The 22,628-nt window shown below is 48.7% G+C and overlaps 1 protein-coding gene across 1 annotated transcript in view; it reads right to left on the bottom strand.

The window, feature by feature from the left end:
- Positions 1-22,628, bottom strand: part of frem2a (FRAS1 related extracellular matrix 2a) — a 38,024-nt gene that overhangs the window by 1,944 nt on the left and 13,452 nt on the right. The window contains exons 5-24 of the mRNA XM_028983151.1: positions 19,953-20,078; positions 18,768-19,019; positions 14,594-14,743; positions 14,109-14,318; positions 13,006-13,203; positions 12,265-12,429; positions 12,005-12,187; positions 11,806-11,936; positions 11,561-11,716; positions 10,826-11,129; positions 9,982-10,113; positions 8,496-8,827; positions 7,034-7,226; positions 6,318-6,422; positions 5,740-5,781; positions 5,523-5,650; positions 3,027-3,161; positions 2,825-2,951; positions 2,503-2,690; positions 2,277-2,423 (exon numbers count right to left, since the gene is read on the bottom strand). Coding sequence (XP_028838984.1) covers positions 2,277-2,423; positions 2,503-2,690; positions 2,825-2,951; positions 3,027-3,161; positions 5,523-5,650; positions 5,740-5,781; positions 6,318-6,422; positions 7,034-7,226; positions 8,496-8,827; positions 9,982-10,113; positions 10,826-11,129; positions 11,561-11,716; positions 11,806-11,936; positions 12,005-12,187; positions 12,265-12,429; positions 13,006-13,203; positions 14,109-14,318; positions 14,594-14,743; positions 18,768-19,019; positions 19,953-20,078 — 3,404 coding nt within the window. The remainder of the gene's footprint in view (positions 1-2,276; positions 2,424-2,502; positions 2,691-2,824; positions 2,952-3,026; positions 3,162-5,522; positions 5,651-5,739; positions 5,782-6,317; positions 6,423-7,033; positions 7,227-8,495; positions 8,828-9,981; positions 10,114-10,825; positions 11,130-11,560; positions 11,717-11,805; positions 11,937-12,004; positions 12,188-12,264; positions 12,430-13,005; positions 13,204-14,108; positions 14,319-14,593; positions 14,744-18,767; positions 19,020-19,952; positions 20,079-22,628) is intronic.

Below are 22,628 nucleotides of genomic sequence, written 5' to 3'. Positions count from 1 at the left end.
GATTATTTGTGTGTTTTACACTTTTAGAATGTCCCCTCCTCAACTCAGCTACCTTCACGTTTAGTTATTCTGTCTCTTTTGTCACTGTGTAACTGTACAGTATATAGCAGAACAAGATTAATAAGACGCACAACATGGAATAGATGTTCGCAGAATAAAACAAAAATCAATACAAAACAATGGAGTCTGAGTTCAGGCCGCGTATTTCTCTCCGAAAGGCTTTTTATTAATGCTGGCCAGGGTGGGGTTTCGTTCTCTTCTAGAAATAAAACACAGTCAGCGCTTTACCCCCAAAAACAGTCAAGCGCTTCATTTTATGGCCATCACTGCAGCTAGACCTACAACAGCCTCTCGCTCTGACTTTTCAGAGGAAAACGTCCCGCAGAGTCAATCAAATGGGAAGAATTTAAGATATTAATTTCCCTGGTGCGATATAACACACATTATGTGTTCACTAATATAACATTCACCAGTTCACCCAGCAGAACTCTGGAATTAACACGTTAACCTGCATGTTGGTGTTGGTAGTGGGCGTGGTCACTAATATAACATTCACCAGTTCACCCATCAGAACTCTGGAATTAACACGCTGATAACCTGCATGTTGGTGTTGGTAGTGGGCGTGGTCACTAATATAACATTCACCAGTTCACCCAGCAGAACTCTGGAATTAACACATTAACCTGCATGTTGGTGTTGGTAGTGGGCGTGGTCACTAATATAACATTCACCAGTTCACCCAGCAGAACTCTGGAATTAACACATTAACCTGCATGTTGGTGTTGGTAGTGGGCGTGGTCACTAATATAACATTCACCAGTTCACCCAGCAGAACTCTGGAATTAACACGTTAACCTGCATGTTGGTGTTGGTAGTGGGCGTGGTCACTAATATAACATGCACCAGTTCACCCAGCAGAACTCTGGAATTAACACGCTGATAACCTGCATGTTGGTAGTGGGCGTGGTCACTAATATAACATTCACCAGTTCACCCAGCAGAACTCTGGAATTAACACGTTAACCTGCATGTTGGTGTTGGTAGTGGGCGTGGTCACTAATATAACATTCACCAGTTCACCCATCAGAACTCTGGAATTAACACGCTGATAACCTGCATGTTGGTAGTGGGCGTGGTCACTAATATAACATTCACCAGTTCACCCAGCAGAACTCTGGAATTAACACGTTAACCTGCATGTTGGTGTTGGTAGTGGGCGTGGTCACTAATATAACATTCACCAGTTCACCCATCAGAACTCTGGAATTAACACGCTGATAACCTGCATGTTGGTAGTGGGCGTGGTCACTAATATAACATTCACCAGTTCACCCAGCAGAACTCTGGAATTAACACGTTAACCTGCATGTTGGTGTTGGTAGTGGGCGTGGTCACTAATATAACATTCACCAGTTCACCCATCAGAACTCTGGAATTAACACGCTGATAACCTGCATGTTGGTAGTGGGCGTGGTCACTAATATAACATTCACCAGTTCACCCAGCAGAACTCTGGAATTAACACGTTAACCTGCATGTTGGTGTTGGTAGTGGGCGTGGTCACTAATATAACATTCACCAGTTCACCCAGCAGAACTCTGGAATTAACACGCTGATAACCTGCATGTTGGTAGTGGGCGTGGTCACTAATATAACATTCACCAGTTCACCCAGCAGAACTCTGGAATTAACACGTTAACCTGCATGTTGGTGTTGGTAGTGGGCGTGGTCACTAATATAACATTCACCAGTTCACCCAGCAGAACTCTGGAATTAACACGTTAACCTGCATGTTGGTGTTGGTAGTGGGCGTGGTCACTAATATAACATGCACCAGTTCACCCAGCAGAACTCTGGAATTAACACACTGATAACCTGCATGTTGGTGTTGGTAGTGGGCGTGGTCACTAATATAACATTCACCAGTTCACCCAGCAGAACTCTGGTATTAACACGTTAACCTGCATGTTGGTGTTGGTAGTGGGCGTGGTCACTAATATAACATTCACCAGTTCACCCAGCAGAACTCTGGAATTAACACGTTAACCTGCATGTTGGTGTTGGTAGTGGGCGTGGTCATGTTTGTGGAGTATAGTGAACAGAGGGAAACAGAGATGGATCTGGGTGTGTCACATATTGACAGGAGGGGGTTAAATGAGGAAGTCCAGAATGAGGAAATAGGGTGTGTGACAGCTGTCAATCATGCTTTGTTTATAAAAACCCGATTAGTCCACTGTTATTTTGAACATTACAGTGTTTGTTGGCGACACACAGACCTGAAACATGGCTGTAGAGTCCAGCCTGAACCCATCAGATCCTGGCTGCTTCACCAGAACAAGGGCTGATGGGTCGTCCACAGCCAGGACGGCATTGAAGTCCACGTCCCCAAATGCCCTAGCCTGTGTCTCAGGTTGGGCTTTGTCCTGAAGAAGGAGTAAAAAATGCCTGTTGCTTACAGCCAATCAGAGCGAGCCTTTCTGAATGCAAGTTACTTCCACTCACAATGATCTTGAACCTGTAGAGAAGGGAGGGGGCGTCGGCCAGGCAGCCGAACTCGAACTTGGTGGGGTCGTACTTTGGGACGTAGCCATCCGTGCCAGTGCACAGGAAGACCTTCTCAATGTTACAGTGGAAGGAGTCGCCCAGGTTCTGTACAGGGTCCACCATAACGCGTCCATATATGGTGTCCCCTTAGTGATTACAATTCATTAATTAGCATACATGCTCCCAGCCCCGCCCCCAGCTGTCACAAGTGAAAATGAGCGTGACGAGTGACAGAGTGACTTGTTCGGTATTCTTAGATGGGCCATCTGTTGTGACCTACCCTCAGAGAAGGCTGTGTCACTCTCCTGGCCGAAGCCCATGGAGCCATCAGACAGCCAGACGGAGCGCTTCGATAGGAGGAACATCTGAGTGTTCAGGCTGAACTCCACGGCGACGGGGTCACTGACCTGCACATGAGGAGTGCATTCAGACCAGGGCTTCCACCACAACATCAGAGAGGTTAAAGAGGGTCGACCGGGTACCTGCTGAAAGCGGATGTCCAGGTCAAAGGTCACCGGCTCTCTGGGGTTGCAGACGGGAGGGCTGGTGAACTCTGCATGCATGGCAGCGGTGCAGGGGATGAGTTTGACGGTGTAGGTGCCAGAGTAGTCCCGCACCTTTCACCGGACAGACAGAAGCGCAGCTGTATTCAGCATCAGAATTCTTCCCATTTGAATGTGTCTGATGAAGCTAGAACAATCGGTCTTCTAGCAGCAACATATTCTATGTCCCGCCTCTTCTCACCTCTCTCCACCGACTCCCGGTAGCTGCTCGCATCGAGTTTAACACTAGAACTCCCAGAGAGGGGCCATTTGGCCCGGTTGTTTTTACCTTGATGCTGCCTACAGGGCTGTAAATGGAAGTTCTCCCTCTTACACCAACACACTACTAGCCAGATACGAGACTAAAAATCCCCTCTTCACGGGGTCTCCGGTCCCAATCGACTCTGTTCTCCTTTGTTGTCCCTGGCTGGTGGGACAACTTGTCCTGCTCCATTCGACTAGCCGAGACTATCACAACTTTTAAGAAGCAGCTGAAAACCCACTTATTCAAAAAAATTTAGAAGAGTCTAACACTAACACACTCACATGCACACACACTGCGCAAAAGAAGAAAAAATATATGTTTCTTCGTCCAGCACTTAACAATTCCCAGCATGTTCTATTCCTTCGGCCTTATCAGGGCTCTTAGTTTTGTAACTCAAAATCTATAGCAACTGAATGAGAATTGCTGGTGTCGTCCTCTTGTAAGTCGCTTTGTATAAAAGCGTCTGCCAAGTAAAGTAAAGTAAAACGATAAAAACACAAATTAATAAATGTGCAATGTTTTGCTAAAACATTTATTTGTATTTTTAATTTAGAAGAATAAAAATGAAAAGAAAAGTCTGCATTACTTTCCTCAACTTTACTCTTGTTTCTCATATCTATATATCAGTCCTCATTCTTTCATGGAAACAAACACACTTTATTTTTCTGGACATTTTTTGTCCTGAATCCTTGTCTTAAGAAACCTTACTTTTCACATTACGCAAAATCACAAGAACGGAAAAATCCTACTATCTGCATTCAGGTTTATCCACAAAGAGAAACAATCCGGAATTTTTCTTGAACCCTGTTTTGTCCTCACCACTTGGTCTCATGTCTTTTCACCTATGAACAGTGATGAGAATAACGGTGTTACTGAGAACAAATGTTAAACAACGGGTTCTCTGAGCAACTACTGTTACCGTTACTGGTAGTAATATGCGGCGCGTTACTGTAACGGTAATGGTTTCTAACGGAGGGGCATAACAACCGCATCAGCAACGATGACTGGCTAAAGTTGAGTTCAAGTTCAGGATAAGCCAATCAGAGGCTGAGGTGGGCGGGTGTTTACACACTAGCACACACGCGCAGGAGAGACGTGACAATGGCGAGTTCAAAAGAAGCATTTTTAAGGTGGAAAATACAGACGTGACTTTTTCCCTTTTTGGGATTAATCGTTTTTTTTAATGCCCTGGAACTAAATCTTTATTCACATTGGCAGCGAGCAATTCACACCAGCAGGTGTGGCTAACATGAACTCTGTTAACCAAAATTTTAAGTTAATCTGTAGTTGTAGTATGTAGTTACTTTTATAATGCTGCAACTCAGCCACCTACTGAGTAGACAGTGGTGGCCCTAGCAGTTAAGGAAGCAGCCCCCTAATCGGAAGGTTGCTGGTTCGAATCCCGATCCGCCAAGGTGCCACTGAGGTGCCACTGAGCAAAGCACCGTCCCCACACACTGCTCCCCGGGCACCTGTCATGGTGCCCACTGCTCACTGGTTAAATGCAGAGGACAAATTTCACTGTGTCACCATGTACTGTGCTGCAGTGTTTCACAATGACAATCACTTCACTTTCACTACTCAGTGAAGAGTAGTAACTAGAAACTACTAGAATTACTAGTACTAGGGTGCTAGTAGCCAAGTGGGTAACGCACTTGCCTATGAACCAGAAGACCCAGGTTCAAACCCCACTTACTACCATTGTGTCCCTGAGTTAAGGAAGCGGCCCCGTAACTAGAAGAAGGTTGCTGGTTCGAATCCCGATCCGCCAAGGTGCCACTGAGATGCCACTGAGCAAAGCGCCGTCCCCACACACTGCTCACTCAGACTGATGGGTTAAATACGGAGGACAAATTTCACTGTGTGCTGTGCTGCAGTGTATCACAATGACTTCATTTTTTGAGCAAGACACTTAACCCTGAGTGTCTCCAGGGGGGGACTGTCCCTGTAACTACTGGTTGTAAGTCGCTCTGGATAAGGGCGCCTGGTAAATGCTGTAAATGTAGAATTAAGTAATGCCCAACACCGCCTATGATTGGTGCCTATGATGATGTCCTGCTACAAATCTCAGAATGAACTTTTACTGAAGTACGTTTTAGTTTTTAATATTCCTATTTGAACTTGTGTATTTTGTTTGCAAGTCTTCTTTCTGGATTTTTGAGGAGACTCACTGCGAAGTCCGAGATGAAGGTCCACTGCTGCACGGGCTGGTTGTAGCTGGGCTCGCTCCGCACCAGGGTGAGGTTAAAGGTCAGTCCTGGGTGGTCCATGCTGAAGACTGCAGACGTGGAGGATGATCCTGTTTAAAAAAAAAAGAAAAAAGGAAGTGATGATGTTTATCCTGGTGAACGTCGCTGTTCTGTTGTATAGAGCAGATATGAGACTCACGTTTCTGAATTCTGTCCTCCTTCCTGCCTCGACTTTGGACCCCTAAACCAAACCGAATAACAATTACACACGAATTTATCCTTTTAAGCATTAATAACTGATTATGTAAATTCCACAGTTTCCTGTTCTCAGCCACACTTCCTCCAGGCTGCTGTGAGACGCAGCTCGACACACCATCTGTCCAGCACTGATGACTCTTCTCACTTCCCCAAGTTCGTACCGAAAGACGCAGATCGCTTCACCGCGTCACCCACATGTATAACGTGCCCATAAATTCCCCATAAAAATAAAACTTGATGACCTGCAGTGGCTCTTCACCGTAGTGAAAGAGAATATCCAGTAACCAGCATCCTCGCTGCAGGAGGACCTGTTCAGCCGGGCGGTGGCCATTTATGAAGAGCAAAGATCAGCTGGATGGTGTGAGGCATCTACAGATTCTTTCAAGACCTTCTGGCCACTGGAGAACACTGTGAGGGAACGTCTCGCTTTTTACCGCAGTGCACAGCGTCGGAAGCTCAAAATCCGAACCCAGAAGCGTCTTCCTTCTGAATGACTGGGACCGAAGGTGCGGGGCTCACCTGGGTGGGCCGCCACGAAGAGACCCCTGAAACGGGCTTCCGTGCGGAAGTTGACCACCAGGCGTCCCTCCTTGTTGATCCTCATGCTGGTTGGATACAGAGCACCTAGAGACAGAGAACGGCTGGCTGTGATGCAGAGCATGATGGGGTGACAAGTGGGGTGCACAAGGGGGAAAAAAAAACTATCCAACATCATCCATTCATCTTCTCACTCGTTTTTTTTACTCTGGACACATTCAGTGTTTGGTTCTGGTAGTCGTCAGCGCCGTTCGAACTCATTTATGTACAAGCTGTATTAGGAGTGTAGAGGACGGAGGGAAACGGAGGAGATGGACGCTGTGCTACATCTGGGCGTGTCGCGTATTGGGCTAAATCATCCAGAAGGAGGAAGTAGGGTGTGTGACAGCTGTCGATCATGCACACAGGCTCCTCCCCTCCCTTAAACTTTGAAACTTCATTAAAGTTCATCTCCTGGGTGTCAGGTGATGGCGTGTTGGGTGTAAAATAATTACACGGATATTTCTGTAAATCCTTTGATTAAAGTATAACAGAGGGCATCAGAGGACCTAGTGGGTAACACACAAACCCCACTTACTACCATCGTGTCCCTGAGCAGGACACTTAACCCTCCAGGGGGGGACTGTCCCTGTAACTACTGACTGTAAGTCGCTCTGGATAAGGGCGTCTGGTAAATGCTGTAAATGTAAAAATATTACCCTGCAGCACGGCCTGTGGAGGGCTGCCAATGCCGTCCTGCCAGAGAATGGCCGTGTCGTAGGTGAAGGTGAGGCGCAGCTCCGACTGCAGGTCAAAGTGCTGCCAGCCGCCGACGCCCAGCGGCGAGTGGAAGACGTAGGAGACGTGGAGAGGGACACGCAGGGTCACGTACGACTGGACCAGGTTGAGCACCTGCGGGATGGACACAGAGACACAGCTGACCATCCATTTGCCTGCATCTGGGACACCGTCCTCCAGGACTTGTAGCCACCAGTTCTGATTCTCCGAGAGCACTGGGAGTTGAAGGTCACATGACCTGCTGCTGAGTGAAAATAAATAGTCGACTGTGGCATCGTCACCATCATCTCACCACACAGATCCACCTCCAGTGCAGTGCTGCTTAAGATGCAAGAAATTATATATAAAAGTGCAACTCTACTGAGATTTTTCCAGCAACCCAAAATCCCCAAATAATGTAAATAATATCTATACTAAACATAGATATTAATACACAGATATTCTATACACATTAATATTTATATACCTCTGACAGATATATTCTCAGAAGATGCAGAACTCCAGGCGGTCAGTAGGGGTCCCTGTTCGCCTGCCCGGAGTGCAGATTCCGACCACGACTACGAGGGTGCTTGTAAAAATGCTCACCACTGAATGGAGAGAACCAGGCTTACAGGCACGAGTCCGAAACAACATGTCGGATAGATTTGATTTTTAGTCTTCGGTAACTAAAGGTGTCTGGAAAAAAATGGGTGAGTCAGACAGATCCTCACACTGAGAAGAAAATTCCAGAACCCACCGGTCACATTGATGATCCCAGACCTGCATTCAGAGCTCAATCTTAACCGAGGGGCGGAGGAGATGACAATGGGACAAGGGGTCAGGAGTCCCCCATCTTCATTAGAACCTGCTGGTGTCTCTATATGTGGTGCAGGAGAATGTGCTGCTCTGTGTGTGTGTGTGTGTGTGAGATCATCGGCCAGCTGAAGTTACCCAACATGAATTCATCAAGGCGACTGGATGCCACAGAACCCTCACTGGGAAAATGGCATCAGTTAATCCGATGGGAACCGGTTCTATGTAGAACTTTGAAATAAGGTTCTGCAGCTGAGGGCGGAAAAAGGCAGAGCAACAAGCAGAACCTTTCAGGCTGCCTTTCCACTGTAGAATATAGAATACGTTTTTTTTCGTTTTCTCTACTATGTCAGAAGGCGTGGCATCATGGGGTGGGGCTACCGAAAGGCATCATCACCCATCTGTACAACACAGACTCGGACCCCAATTTCCTAACATGTCTTCCTTTCTCTGGAATGGAAGTCAGACCACGTTTTAAAACCAATCTGACGCTAATGGAGCTATGAACAGAATAAAAGCCTGAAAATGGAAAAAGAAGACGCAGAATACAGCGTATTGTTGGGTGGAAGCGTGCCGCCTCCTTTGGCTCACCTGCCCGTCGGTGCCGACCGTCCCCCCGCAGTCGCTGAGCAGCTCGGACATGTCGTAGTAGCTCTCGAACTCCCACAGGCAGGCCTCCAGGTTGAGGCTCCGGTAGAAGCGCAGTGTGCTGTTGCCTCTGAGGGGGGCGCTGTACTGGTACGGCAGGGACTCGGCCGCGCCTGCAGGGCCGCGGGCGGACGCGGCGGCGAAGCCGTAGCGGGTGGTCACCTCGCCGTAGTCCAGCAGGTTGGAACAGCGGTGGTTCCCCACACGGGTGCCGTCGGGGCTCAGGGTCAAGTCGAAGTTGGACAGAGGCCGAGTGGAGACGATGGGCAGCATTCCTGATTAATTATGCAATTTCATTAATTTTATATATATGAAGCTGTAAATCTTGGTCTCAGTCAAACAGGTTTGGGCTCAATTTCTATAATTTATCTCTAAGTGGGTCGATCTCACGCAGTAAATGATTGGTAAGCGAGCACAAACATCCAGTACCTATAGTACCTATCTTTTCCGTATAATTTTTTTGGTAAAAGTGTTTTGCATGCATTATTAAATGTTATTTTTTAAATGGATTGTTAATTTGATTTGCAAGTCTTGGCCACCAAGTCTTGAATCACACAAAAAAAAAAAAAAAAAAAAAAACACACAAAAAGTCAAATTTGCCAAAATACTGTTAGACTAAATTCATGACGACCCTAAAAAGCTGAACTTAAATGGAAGAGCTTCTTCCTCCAAGTTTGAGTAAAATGGGCTCCATCGGGTTCCGGCATGGATCATCAGATGTAATTTACATGACTTTTAAAAGTTCTGAGAAAGTTCTGGATTGTGAAGCAACACATGCAGCACTAAGTGACGTGGTTCATAACATAAAGCCAGCAAAGATACTACAGACCTGCGCTGGTTTTAAACGTAGAAAAATGTTCCTCGCACATGTACATTATTTATTCATGTCTGAATGACTTTTCCAGAACTTTACATGTTTTTTGACTTTTCCATTTTTTTAATGACTGTAATAACCCCGTTAGGAGGGGAAATGCAGGCTAGCCCCGTAATTACGTTTGAAACCCTCTCATTTGCCCCGAACATTTCCTTTCGCTCTTAGTTTAGCACTCTGAGCTTTTAAAAAGCTGTACGTGTCGGGTCGGGTCGGATTCTGTCAAGCCTAAATTTTGAGGTTCGATTAGAGCTCTAATTGAAACACTCCACGGTCGCCTTTTATGGCAAGCGCAATTTGTTCAATGGAGAGGCACAGTTCTTCGCTGTGACCTCCATATTCGTACAAAATGCGCGTGTAGACCGGTCTCCGTCACAAACATCTATTAACCTGCCAACGACAGGCAATGGCACAGAGAATCATTTTTTATTGTCAACAGAGACAATAATTATCATGAAGGACGCGCCTTCGATTCCAGCTCCGTCATATAATAATTACAGTCAGTGCAGAAATATTTCCCAAAATCACCAGGACAGAGCTTAGTTGGCTAGAACTCACCATCGATGTGCGGCATGGTGACCGTCAGCTTGATGACGTTGGCGTGTTCGGGGTCCGTGGTTCCCGTGTAACGCAGCTTGGCAGAGAAGGGCTCGGCGCCCACTGTCCCCACGCCGCGAGGCTGGCACATCCCTACAGCGGCACGCAGAGGGACGTTAGGTTCCACAAATACGGGGCGTGAATCACACTTCTGCATGGGTGAAACCGCAGTCAAACACGGAGACATATTTCCCCGGAAATCTGGCCTTGCGTCCACGCGGAGCCGGCGTTTCAGGGGACCCAAAACGGGTTTCAGGGTCCAGCGTTTGGGACGTTCTCTGCGTCTCCGTGTGGATGCCAACATTTCAGAGACAAGTGCTAAACACCTCTGGGAACTCCTTCAAGACTGTTGGAGAAGCATTTCAGGTGACGACCTCTTGAAGCTCATCGAGAGAATGCCAAGAGTGTGCAAAGCATTAATCAGAGCAAAGAAACTAGAATATAAAACATGTTTTCACTTATTTCACCTTTTTTTGTTAAGTACAGAACTCCACATGTGTTCATTCATAGTTTTGATGCCTTCAGTGAGAATCTACCAACGTAAATGGTCATGAAGATAAAGAAAACACGTTGAATGAGAAGGCGTGTACAGATTTTTGGCCTGTACTGTATATATTTTATATCATCTTATATACTTACAGTAGGTTCGGAATGACTTTATGGTAAACATTCCAAGAACACTGGCATTCTAGAGTATTCCAGAAAGTCAGGTGGAATTATAGTAAATATACATTCTAAAGCTATCAGAAGTCTGTTCACGACTAAAGGACTAAAAAGAAGTATATGAAAATGGGCGTGGCCTCACCCTCCTCTGTACTGATTGATACGGTGGGGCTGCTGAGCTCCAGGCCCTCGTCTCCGTCAGCGTTGACCGCCCGAGCGGCGCACTGCACCCGCGACCCGGCCTGGAAGTACACGGCGTCCAGCGTGATGCGCTTGGAGGACGTGAAGAAGGTGTCGAAGTCCACCTCGCGCATGGGGCTGGTCACCCCGTCCGGGCCGCGGGGGGCGCTGACGAGCCAGCGGTAGCGGGTCAGGGCGTTGTCGATGCGCTCGCCCGTGCAGATGGAGCCGGTCTTGCCGTAGTCGCCGAACCGCTGGTCACAGGCCTGAGCAGCAGAGTTGAGGTGCGGTGAGAGACGGGTAAGTGGTGGAAATTCCTTTTTCAGAAGAAGCTTTACTCCCTGCACAACCTCACATTTCATAATCCCCGTTTCGCCATCTGAAAATTTGCATGCTGGTGTTGGAAGTGGGTGTGGAAGTGGGCGTGTCACGTACTGACAGGATGGGGTTTAAATCATCCTGAATGAGCGTGAGAGCTGTCAATCGGCCTACAGGCTCCTCCTCTTTCTTTTATTTGCTCATTAAAACATGACTCAAGTTCATCGTCTGGGTGTCGGAACTAATCACACACCACCGGAAAGGTCTGGGTGGGTAGTTAGTTCCTTTCCAGCGTGCACGTCACTTCCTGTTTCTATCTGTTACTCTGTTCTGATGTGAATAAATAGACGCTTGACGTATAAGGAGGTTCTCGGCGCACCGTGACGCAGACCACTGGGTATCCGGCCGGCGGGTGGAGGTCCTCGGCAGCTCGGGCCTGGTCGTAGTGCAGCAGGGACACGACGCGGGGCGGGGCCGGGAAGGTCACGTCAGCCACGCTGTTGGTCTCCTCGATGTACACGACGGCCCTGGTCACCTGGCACCGAGGGACAGGACAGAACCTCTCGTTTGACCCGGTGTTCACGCGGTGAGTTAATCATGGCGCCGTGAGATTATGCGTCCCACCTGCGTCTCGGCCACCATGTTCTCGTCGGGCTTCAAGTGGACGGTAAAAGCCTCCCTCATCTCCCGCACGCCGTCGTAAAGAACCTCCACCTCCACAAGGTGCTGCTGGTCGCCGCGCCTGAACTCCACGTCTGCGGGGAACATGCCGTTTTTTTATATACAGATGCATACAGCTGACTGGGTTTCCATGGCGACGCACCCTGGGATATGGGGTGGTAGTCCTCGCCGGAGTGGGCCGAGCCGTCTTTGGTGTGGACGCGCACCACCGAGACCTTGGAGGCGTCGCCCACCCTGCGCAGGGGGATTCTCACCACGGTCACTTGCCCCGCCTCCTTCGGCTCAGTCACACTGAACTTCGCCTCACCAAACTTTATGACGGGCCCTGGACACGGACAGGAGAGAATTTTAGAAATGTGTCCCTGAATGATCCCAAAAACGGGTTCTCTCGATCGCCCTTACGGTCCACGTCGTCTGTAATCCGAACGCGGGTTTCGTTCCGGGGGCCCAGCGCCGCTCCGAAGGCGGACGGGCTCTTCGGCGTCCCCAACACCAGACGCAGCTCCTCCTCCTCCTCAAACAGCCCGTCGTCCACCAGCTTCAAAACGCAACTTTTCTCCGTTTCGCCTGCACACACACACACACACACACACACACATTCATCAGAAACCAATAACCCGGAACGTCTACACGTTCTTTTCTTCTATATGACCTTTAATATACGCATTTCCAACATCGTGAACGTACAAATAAAAAAACTTATTTAAATCCACAGCGGTGGCCTGGCGGTTAAGGAAGCGGCCCCGAAATCAGAAGGTTGCCGGTTCGAATCCTGATCCGCCGAGGTGCCACTGAGCAAAGCACCGTCCCCACACACTGCTCCCCGGGCGCCTGTCATGGCTGCCCGCTGCTCACCAAGGGTGATGGTTAAGGGTGATCACTTCTGCGATTCATCATTCTAGTACAGTAATGCAGTTTATACTGAATGGCAAATAAGTCCACACGCATGTCTGCTCTCTGTTGTTCTTAATGCAGGTAACCAGGAGCCGTGTTTTACACACGGGCCCTTTAATAAAGTTGGGCTGGTGGTGCCACAGTGACGTCTGCGGTATATTTTCCTTCATAGCGATGTGCAACGCTAATTTAAAGGCTTGGATAAAAACTCGCATGATGCCGGCTGTAGACATCTCTTGGTGTCTCTACCTGGCAGGAAGGTGATGATGGAGGCGTCCGTGTTGGGCCTCTCCTCGAAGTCCTCCACGACCTGGGCGGAGCCCTGGCGGGTGTAGCAGCGCACGCTGGAGGCATAGCTCAGGTCCCCGCCGCGCAGCACCACAGCCGAGATCTCGCCTCGTCCCTCCTCCCCGGAGTACAGGGCCTGGGCGAACTGCATCTTCGGCACTGACCATGGACAGGGAGACACGGGGGACACCGGCCGACTCGTCAACCACAGCCAAAATCCAGACGCAACACATTTCTATTCGTCTATGCTTACGGACAAGAAAGTGGTGAACAGTTTTATTTTACGACATTATCTAATTTATACATTTTTAGTGCATACAGAACATAATTACACTCCAGCACTTTCAATTTCAATCAATCTGGACTCTTTGCACAAAATCTTTTTTTTTGCTTTTTTAATATACAGGATGGGCCATTTATATGGATACACCTTAATAAAATGGGAATGGTTGGTGACATTGAACACATTTTATAAGTGGTCAGAAACTTGTAAATAACTCATGAAAGCATTATGTTACGTTAAAACCGAGCACACCATTGTTTTTCTTGTGAAATGACCAATAAATTTGATGTGTCACATCCTATTGAAAAATATGGTCACCACCCATCTTGAAAAGTTTGCCCCCTCACATATACTAATGTGCCACAAACAGGGCATTAATATCACCAACCATTCCCATTTTATTAAGGTGGATCCATATAAATGGCCCACCCTGTACATTGTCTTTCACTCATTTGCACACCTTCACCCTACCTGTTACACATATTTTATGTTAAAGACGTAAAAGTGTAATATTTGGTTATGTTTGCATTATTTGCATATTGGTTTATTGTACACTTGCAACATTCGCAATACTGTGGTCTGTGGCAGTCGCAAAAAAGCATTTCGCTGCTTTACACTACTGTGTACGACTGTGTACGTGACAAATAAAATTAGAATTTGATTTGAATTTGATTAAAGATTGTTCAGGATTCGTGCCGTCGTTCCTGCGTTCGGTCCCTGACCAACATGACAGAAGTGGACATCACGTGCTGACGTGACCGTCCATTCGGGTTGTACTCACAGTCGGAGAGCGAGTCGTTGATCAGCACCGTGACTTTGCTCGGCTCTCCCAGGAAGCCGCTGGACGGCATGCGGAGAACCAGCTCAAACCTCTCCGTTCCCTCCAAAACCGGCCGGCCCAGATCGTCCAGGATGGTGACGCGGAACGTCTGCAGGCCGACGCCCGGAGCGAAGTTCAGGTTGCGACTTAAGGCCACGTAGTCCATTCCGGCTACGAAAAAGACAGCGTATTAGTGAAGAGGAAGTTGGGGCTGAACTTTCCTCGGGGAATCCGGTCTGGACTTGGATAACTGGATTATGGGCTCTTCTTGACGTGCCTTCACCTCGGCAGTAAAGGGGCTCAGCGGAACTCCGGGCCGGACTGCTGCAGCGTGGCTGACGGGAGAACCATTTCCTGCCTGTGACCCGTCTGATTAGGGGGAGCTCTGGACACTGAAGACATCAGAGGTGGAAGGTGGGACGCGTGGAGGACGAAAGGAAGCTCACCTTCTGCAGACAGCCGGTCGGTCTGGCGCGACCGCACCGTCACCGCCGCAGCTCCGGAGAGGTCCGTCCCCGTCCTCCACACCTGCACCTCCACGGAGCCCTCGCCCTCGTCCACGTGGTACTCCGTGTCCCCAAAGTAAAACGAGGGGGCTGGGGGACGGAGGACAGACTCGTCAGCTCAGCGTTTCCGCATCATATTCTGCTTACAATGTTAAAAACGAGTCTCAATCAGTGCAATCGGTTGGCGCGTTCGGCTGGTGGTTGGTGGTTCGAGCCCCCCCAGGGACACGGTGCTGTTAGGCTCAGAAGGTCTTCTCTTCCAGCTGCTGTCAGACTGTACAATAAAGACCTCATAGTTGGCCACACACACACAGACAAACAAATACATACACATTAAATACACCACGATACTTACCTATTGTACATATGTGTAGGTAAATACATCTACATATTTATTGTATTGCTGCTATTACCTTCTGCTTCTGTCCACTTTCTGCCGTGACAAATGCAATTTCCCACTTGTGGGACTAATAAAGGTCGATCTTATCTTATCTTAACTTATCTTCAACTGCTCTAAAGTGCTGGAGGGAACCTCAGACTGCCACACTAAACATGTGGTGTGCAATAATATCTAAGAAAGGAGGCGCAGGCTGTAATGGTCACACGTGTCAACGTGTGGGTGACATCATGCGCAGATGAACTGAGAAGTTGACACTTTAAATGAGACCATGAGACGCCAGCGAGGCTGCACAGTCCCGACCGAAAGATTCAGTTTGAAGACGAAACGCACGAATTTCCAACCGTCATTTACATTTACGGGCATCATGTCAGTCACAAAATCCTTATCATCCCGGCTCCAGGCGAGCTCCTCCGCGGTGAGCACGGCGGCGTATTTTGACAGGGATTAGAGGGGGGGGTGCTGGTGTGAAGTGGACGCCGGGAGACGCGCCGGTTCGGCGCCCAGTGGGATATCTGGCCTCTCGGCGTGAGTAAAGTGGCGAACACTCTCCGCTGCCCGGCTGCATGCCTGGTCACCTTCTATTCACATCAGCGCCCGGGGGCCACGTTTCCATGGCAACCCGGTGTCACCTCGTCCGCGGGTCCGCGTTGCTCTGTGAGTGATGGGTGGCGTGTCTTTTTCTGCCCCTTACGTTTTATTTTTATGCTGAGGCTTAAGTGCTACAGCAAACACACACACACACACACACACACACTTCCTCGGTGAGGCCACGATGCTCAAAAATCTGCCTCCCTCCCATAAACAAGCGTCGCCATGGACGTTTTCACACTTTTTACACCAACAAGGTTAAACCAAGGAGGTCAGAAGATCTGAACCGTGGCAGGTTCCTCATCCGTCCAGGAGCAGCAGACCTCGTTTAATCATTCAATATTCAATAATTCATATCCGCACCCATGTTATAATTGGCTGATCTATTCTTTTTTTAATGGCAGACTCCAGCGCCAGCAGCGGACGCCACACACTTTTAAAACCATCACACGCGTCCGGCGCCGAGGAGGAACCGCAGCTGAGAATAGAACAGACGCCGCCGTTTCTGAAGGGTGAAGATGGCGGCACAGGAAGCGGTATCAGAGCAGCTTCCCTGGGGAGAAGATGGGCTCCTTCCTTCAGTGAAGTCAAGTGATTGTCACATGTGATACACAGCAGCACAGCACATGGTGCACACAGTGAAATTTGTCCTCTGCATTTAACCCTGCATCACCCTGAGTGAGCAGTGGGCAGCCATGACAGGCGCCCGGGGAGCAGTGTGTGGGGACGGTGCTTTGCTCAGTGGCACCTCAGTGGTACCTTGGTAGATCAGGGATTCGAACCAGCAACCTTCTGATTACGGGGCCGCTTCCTTAACCGCCAGGCCACCACTGGCCCGCCATAAAATAGCCCCAAAGCAAAAAAAAACCCTTCACCGTCTACAGGGGACAGACCCGAGGGCACATGAAGTGGACCCGTCCAGTGTCCTGTCTATTCTGAGCTCGTCGCAATTACCGCAACGAGCCGGGCCCATTTTAATAATGCATCAGAGGTCGGCTGGACCACCGACCCGCCATCCTGGAGAACCCCGCTGTTTCACAGACGGCAGGCGGGGGGACACCCACGGCGCTGAATGAAAGGGGCGAAGAGCTCGCCGACTTGTTTATCTGAGGAGAGAGAGGCGAGCAAGCAGCCAGGTAGGATGCTGGGAGGCGGAGGAAGAGCCAGAAACTGCTCGCACGGGCCATCGGCATTATTACCTGCCTGTTTCATACTAACTAGACACAGTCTGGTTACATAGAACGTATGAGAACATTTGGTGGAAATCACCCAGAAGTTTCAGGCAGTTCCGACCAATCGATTGATCCGCGGACATATGGATCGATCTTTACTGGTGCCAAAGGGCATTTCAATGCATGGGCCCAGGGAGCATTTAAGGACCATTCCAACCACCAGTCGGGGCTCATTGTTGTGGAGCCGGAGGAGGAGGTGGTGAGAGGAGAGTTTTGGATTGTTGCTGTGTGTGTGTGTGTGTGTGTGTGTGTGTGTGTGTGTGTGTGTGTGTGTGTGTTGAGAGGTTAGATTGTGCCTCAGGTCTGGGCTGAACTGTGTAAAGAGCTTCTGTTCTTTAGCAGATTAAAGTCTGTTTTTTTTTTAATCAAACTGAGCAATAGCTGGGAGAAAAAACACTAAAATGAATGGCCATCACACACTCCCACTAACACACACACACACAGTTCTCTGAAGCGAGTGATTACTCTGTCGGCCTCCAGCACCTCCACCCGTCACCTTTTCTGCTGAGGATGGAAGGATGTGTCAATATTTCTCATCTCCAGGGCTCCGCCCACAGGTGCCCAGAACCCCGCCCCCTCCACACAGCAGCCGGGTCTCATCCTGCATTTTCTCTCCATACTTCAGAGACCTGAAGAGGCAGATGATGCTGTAGGAGCTGGAGCTACTAAAGCTTTTCTATGTGCGTGTGTGTATGTGTCCCCACTAAAACTAACTGTGAAGTTCTCAAAGAGGACGGGAGACATTTCAAACAAGCCCACATAGGTCAGATATACAAAAAAAACCCATCCATCTTCATCACCCAGTCATCACACTTTCATACAACAGTACTGTACAGAATACACTACACGCCCAGTCTATTTTACAATCTACAGTAATCAATAATAATTAACCCCTAAATTTTATTTCTTTTTGCTCAGGGAAAATTTCATTAATTTTACTAATCGATTTAACGCATTAATTTAAGCTAATTAGGCATTCCACAGGTATAGCATAATTAGAACTGGATTAGAATAATAAAATTATTTGCAGTAATTTAGTGCAAATTAGTATGCGTTAATATGAATTTCAACACACACACAGTAGCATAAAACAATGTAATTATTGATTAGTGGATGTTAAATTAGTCAGAGAGAAGGACGATGAGAAATGATGAGATCTGTGCTGTGCTTGCATCCCAGCTGTCCTGCAGAAAAGGTGGATTTTTATTGTGTGGATCCAAAAATCCAATTTCATCCACACAGAGAAAATAATTTATGATGGGGGAGCACGCACAAACACAAAAAAACAAAAAACGCAGCACGACCGACGTTCATTCCTGTATCTCCACTGATGCATAGACGATTTTTCGCCCTGGAAGCTCTCAAGAGACGCCTCCACCTGCAACTTCCACGCTCTGCTGTCTTTCATAAGGGCAAAAGTAAAGGACGACAGCCGGAAGAATTTCTCCACGCTTTCAGCTGGAAATAATTGAAGCTTCTGTGGAGGAGAGGAGGCAGCTTGGAGCCTGTTAACTGTCGATTTCAGGCATCGTAAACCCTGCCGAACACCCCCTGTGCGGCGAGGGTTCGCTCTGAGGTCACAGCAGGCAAAAACAATGTTGAGAGGGTGTGACCCCAATTTTAAAATCCTTCTCACCTTCCATCGCGGGACGGAACGTTCAGAAAATATTGAAGTGAGCCAGGATTCGAACTGAATGCATTTTCCATCATCGCTCGGTTAATTATCAGTATAGTAATTAGAAAAGTAAACTGAGTGTCAGAATGAGGACATTCTAAAGAGCCTACGGTCTAAAGAGCAATCGTGTCTATATACATGGGGGGTTTTCCATTTCCAGACATGGATAAGATCATTTCTTGTAGGGATGGACCTTGAGAATAAAGGAGACACTCTCACCGTCGTCCCGGTCGGGCCGGATGGCGATGCGGGCGGTCCCGTACTCCGCGCCCACCCGGCCGCCCACGGCGAAGCTGAGCGTGACGTTGAAGGTCTCCTCGGCCTCGTGCAGCGAGTCGTCGATGACCATCACGCGACAGTGCTTCTCCGTCTCGTCCCTGTCGAAGTGCAGGACGCTGCTGTGGTCCTCGGGCCGGGAGATGTAGTCGGTGAAGGACAGGACGGTGCTGGGAACCGTGCCTGCGGCAGAGCCTGGACAATAAAAAAAACGGCACGATTATAAAACGCCGGAAAGAAGGACGGGATGGAAGTGGAAAGGTGCAGAACTCCGATCTATCAGTGTCACTCCGAGTCCACCCAACGTCTGCTGGGCACCTGAACACCGTGTAACACTCTTCACACAATTTCGGTTTAATTTAAATGAATGTCCACACAGTAAACACTGAGATGCACGTAGTTGCATCATTAGCAAGGTGAGAAACAGAAACCTGGTGAGCTCGCGGTGAAAATGGTCTCAGCATTTTTTCCGCATGATTTAATGAACGCGATGTCAGGTTCGTGTTTCCAAAGTGTCCTGGGAGTTCACTGAGAGTAAAAAAACTATTTTTTGGAAAGGTTTACATTGTACTGGAGAATTATTGAGGCCCATTAGGCCACATTTTAAAAAAGTGATTGTCACTTGTTATACACAGCAGCACAGCACACGGTGCACACAGTGAAATGTGTCCTCTGCATTTAACCAATCACCCTGAGTGAGCAGTGGGCAGCCATGACAGGCGCCCGGGGAGCAGTGTGTGGGGACGGTGCTTTGCTCAGTGGCACCTCAGTGGTGCCTTGGCGGATCGGGATTCGAACCAGCAACCTTCTGATTACGGGGCCGCTTCCTTAACCACTAGGCCACCACTGGCCCATTTAGTCTTTTAGGTAACAAAAAATATCACACTCTATATGTATATAATTCTAGAATAAAAGTGTGAATCTATATATTTGTTTAAATAAAATCATTTTTTTTTTTCAAATCTTGCCAATATTCTGCAGGATCTTGTTATTATTTGGGTGGGGTGCTTTTTGAGAATCTTTTTGATTGACAGCGGAATATCAGCAGAACCATGATACCATAGTTACCGTGGGTGATATTTGTATAGCAGGTCCCGCCCCTACTCATTAGGTAACGAGCCCCTCTACCTTGCTGGGTGTAGCAGACCACCGTCAGCTCCTCGCTGGCATCTCCACTCCTGAGGACGGGTACGAGAAGCTCGCCGACGTCCTCCTCCACTGTAAAGCTGTCCTGAGGGATGAAGACCACGGCCTCTGGTAGATGACACAAGAAGGGGGGAGGGTCCTGAGTGACACTATGGTGACAGCGCTTCTGTTTACAGAATGAGTCCATCCTTCACAGCGTCCATCAGCGGCATCGACCGGCTGCAGACGTAATAACCTGAGCGCCGCCTCCAGACCGCGCAGGTCGAGTCGGAGTCAGGCTTTTTATAGGGTGCAGCAAGAGTCGTTCATCACCAGACTGAAACACTCATATCGACGTGACTCCCAGGTCCGCCACACCGGGAACAGTAACGAAGCCCCACGTGTCTTCGCATGTGTCGGCATGAGCCAATGCGATCGCATCTTCAGCACGTCTCAGCTGGAGGACCTACCGTTTCTGGAGCTCTTTACTGGGGAATCCAAGATGGTGCCGGTGAGGCCGGCTGCTCCGACCCCGTTTAAGCTTATTAAAGCATTTCACTACATATCATACCGTGTATGACTGTCATGTGACAAATAAAATTTGAATTTGAATTCTTTACGTATCATATTCACGCTGCATGTACCAGGAACCACTAGTTCTAGGGTTCCGGGCCTCTACACTTGGTTCTAGCAGTGATGCAAGCGAAGGTCGATTGGCTGGAGGCATGCTGGTATGTCAAAGCGGCACATAGAGCTATGGCACATATTTGTTTTATGATGTATTGCAATATAAAAATCAAATGAAAAACAAATAAATGGGTGGTAGTAGCCTAGTGGTAAAACACTCGCCTATGAACCAGAAGACCCAGGTTCAAACCCCACTTACTACCATCGTGTCCCTGAGCAAGACACTTAACCCTGAGTGACTCCAGGGGGGGACTGTCCCTGTAACCACTGATTGTAAGTCGCTCTGGATAAGGGCGTCTGATAAATGCTGTAAATGTAAATGTAAATAATTAAGACTGTAATTTGGTCTAGCTGTGATGGGAGCGCAATGGTTGTGCAAATGTATTGATTAGTAGTGGGGCGATAGCTTCGACATGATTAGCAGGAAAATGTCGGGATTGAACCTACAGTCAAGTGAATTTCATGAATTCATACTTCACAGTTCGGAAATTGTAATTGCAACTTGGGAAATTGGCATAGATATAAAACTGGACCAAGATCTCAGGAGATCCCCAGCAGGCCAATTCATAGGACTCTGTTCCTACAACTCACAACGGTTACTGTAGTGTGCGAGGCAGAAACTCTGGTCCCCTCACTGGGACCAGAAGAAGTTGCTCTCCATTAAACGGAAGAGCCGAACTTGTCGCTTCGGCTGCTTTCTGAAGCTAACGGGAGCAGACACAATGAAAAGAGCTTCTCGTCAGGAGATGCACCCCGCACTTGTTTGCCTTGAGAAATTTATGAGGGCGTGTGACTTCCAGACAACTGGGTCAGACGGCTCTCCATAGGCCTCCACCCCCGCTGAAATATTCATGCTCGAAATGGACGAGCTGGAGGACAGGGGGGGACAGGGAGGACTGTGTGCGTCGGGGGGGGTTCTGCTCAGACCTGAGGGCCACGCGAGGGACGTTAAACTCGAGAACGGGGGTCTAGTGAGGGGCCTGATGCCAGGAGTGAAATTCGCAGCTGTCTGTCACATCCCACGCCCGGCAGGGCCCGGCCGCAATGGACCCCTCCACGATGCCCCTAATGAGCTCACAGGGGAAGGGGGTTCGTTCGGATAGCGGGGCCACACGCCGCCCCCGAAATCATCCTGGGACCGGCGACGTGCCGACAAAGCAAACAATCAGGCGTCGCGCGCCGGGTTATGATTAAAGAAATGAGCGGCAGACAGGCGCGGGCCACCGGTCCCGGCTTCATTACGATGTACTGTGGCCCGCCGCCGTAATGGCCGCGCATGGGACATCCGGAGGGACCCGGCCCGAACTCGCAACTTTCCTGCTAATTACGGAGGCAGTTAAGCATGCGGGGATGCGGCCCTACGGCCGCTCGGGGGCTCTGGACCGGCGCTGGACCGGCGCTGGACCGGCGCTCGGCCACCGACGCTCACCTGGGCTGCAGAGGTACACGGAGAGCAGCCGAACCGGAGACGGGCGCATCACGGCTGAGTCCACCGAGGCCAGAAAAATTTACATTTACAGCATTTACCAGACGTCCTTATCCAGAGCGACTTACAACCAGTAGTTACAGGGACAGTGCCCCCTGGGGACACTCAGGGTTAAGTGTCTTGCTCAGGGACACGATGGTAGTAAGCGGGATTTGAACCTGGGTCTTCTGGTTCATAGGCGAGTGTGTTACCCCACTAGGCTACTACCACCCAAAAAAGGCCTTCAAATGACAAGTTCCAGCAAAAATGGCTGCACTTTTAAGCTGTTTTTGACTGTTTCAAGATGACTTCTCTTCCTCGTATATACCAACTTCCAGTTATTGATTAGTAGTGGGGCGATAGCTTAGAAATGATTGTCAGAAAAATGTCGGGATTGAACCTACATTCAAGTGAATTTCGTAAATTCGTTTTGAAATTGTAATAAATTGTAATGCGTAGATAATAAAATTGGACAACCTTATATGTAACTAATGGATAAATGAATGAATAAATGAATTGGACCAAGG

This window comes from Denticeps clupeoides, chromosome 6 (assembly GCF_900700375.1).
Source record: "Denticeps clupeoides chromosome 6, fDenClu1.1, whole genome shotgun sequence".
Classification (NCBI taxonomy): Eukaryota; Metazoa; Chordata; class Actinopteri; order Clupeiformes; family Denticipitidae; genus Denticeps; species Denticeps clupeoides.
This window is presented reverse-complemented; position numbering and strand designations above follow the sequence as displayed.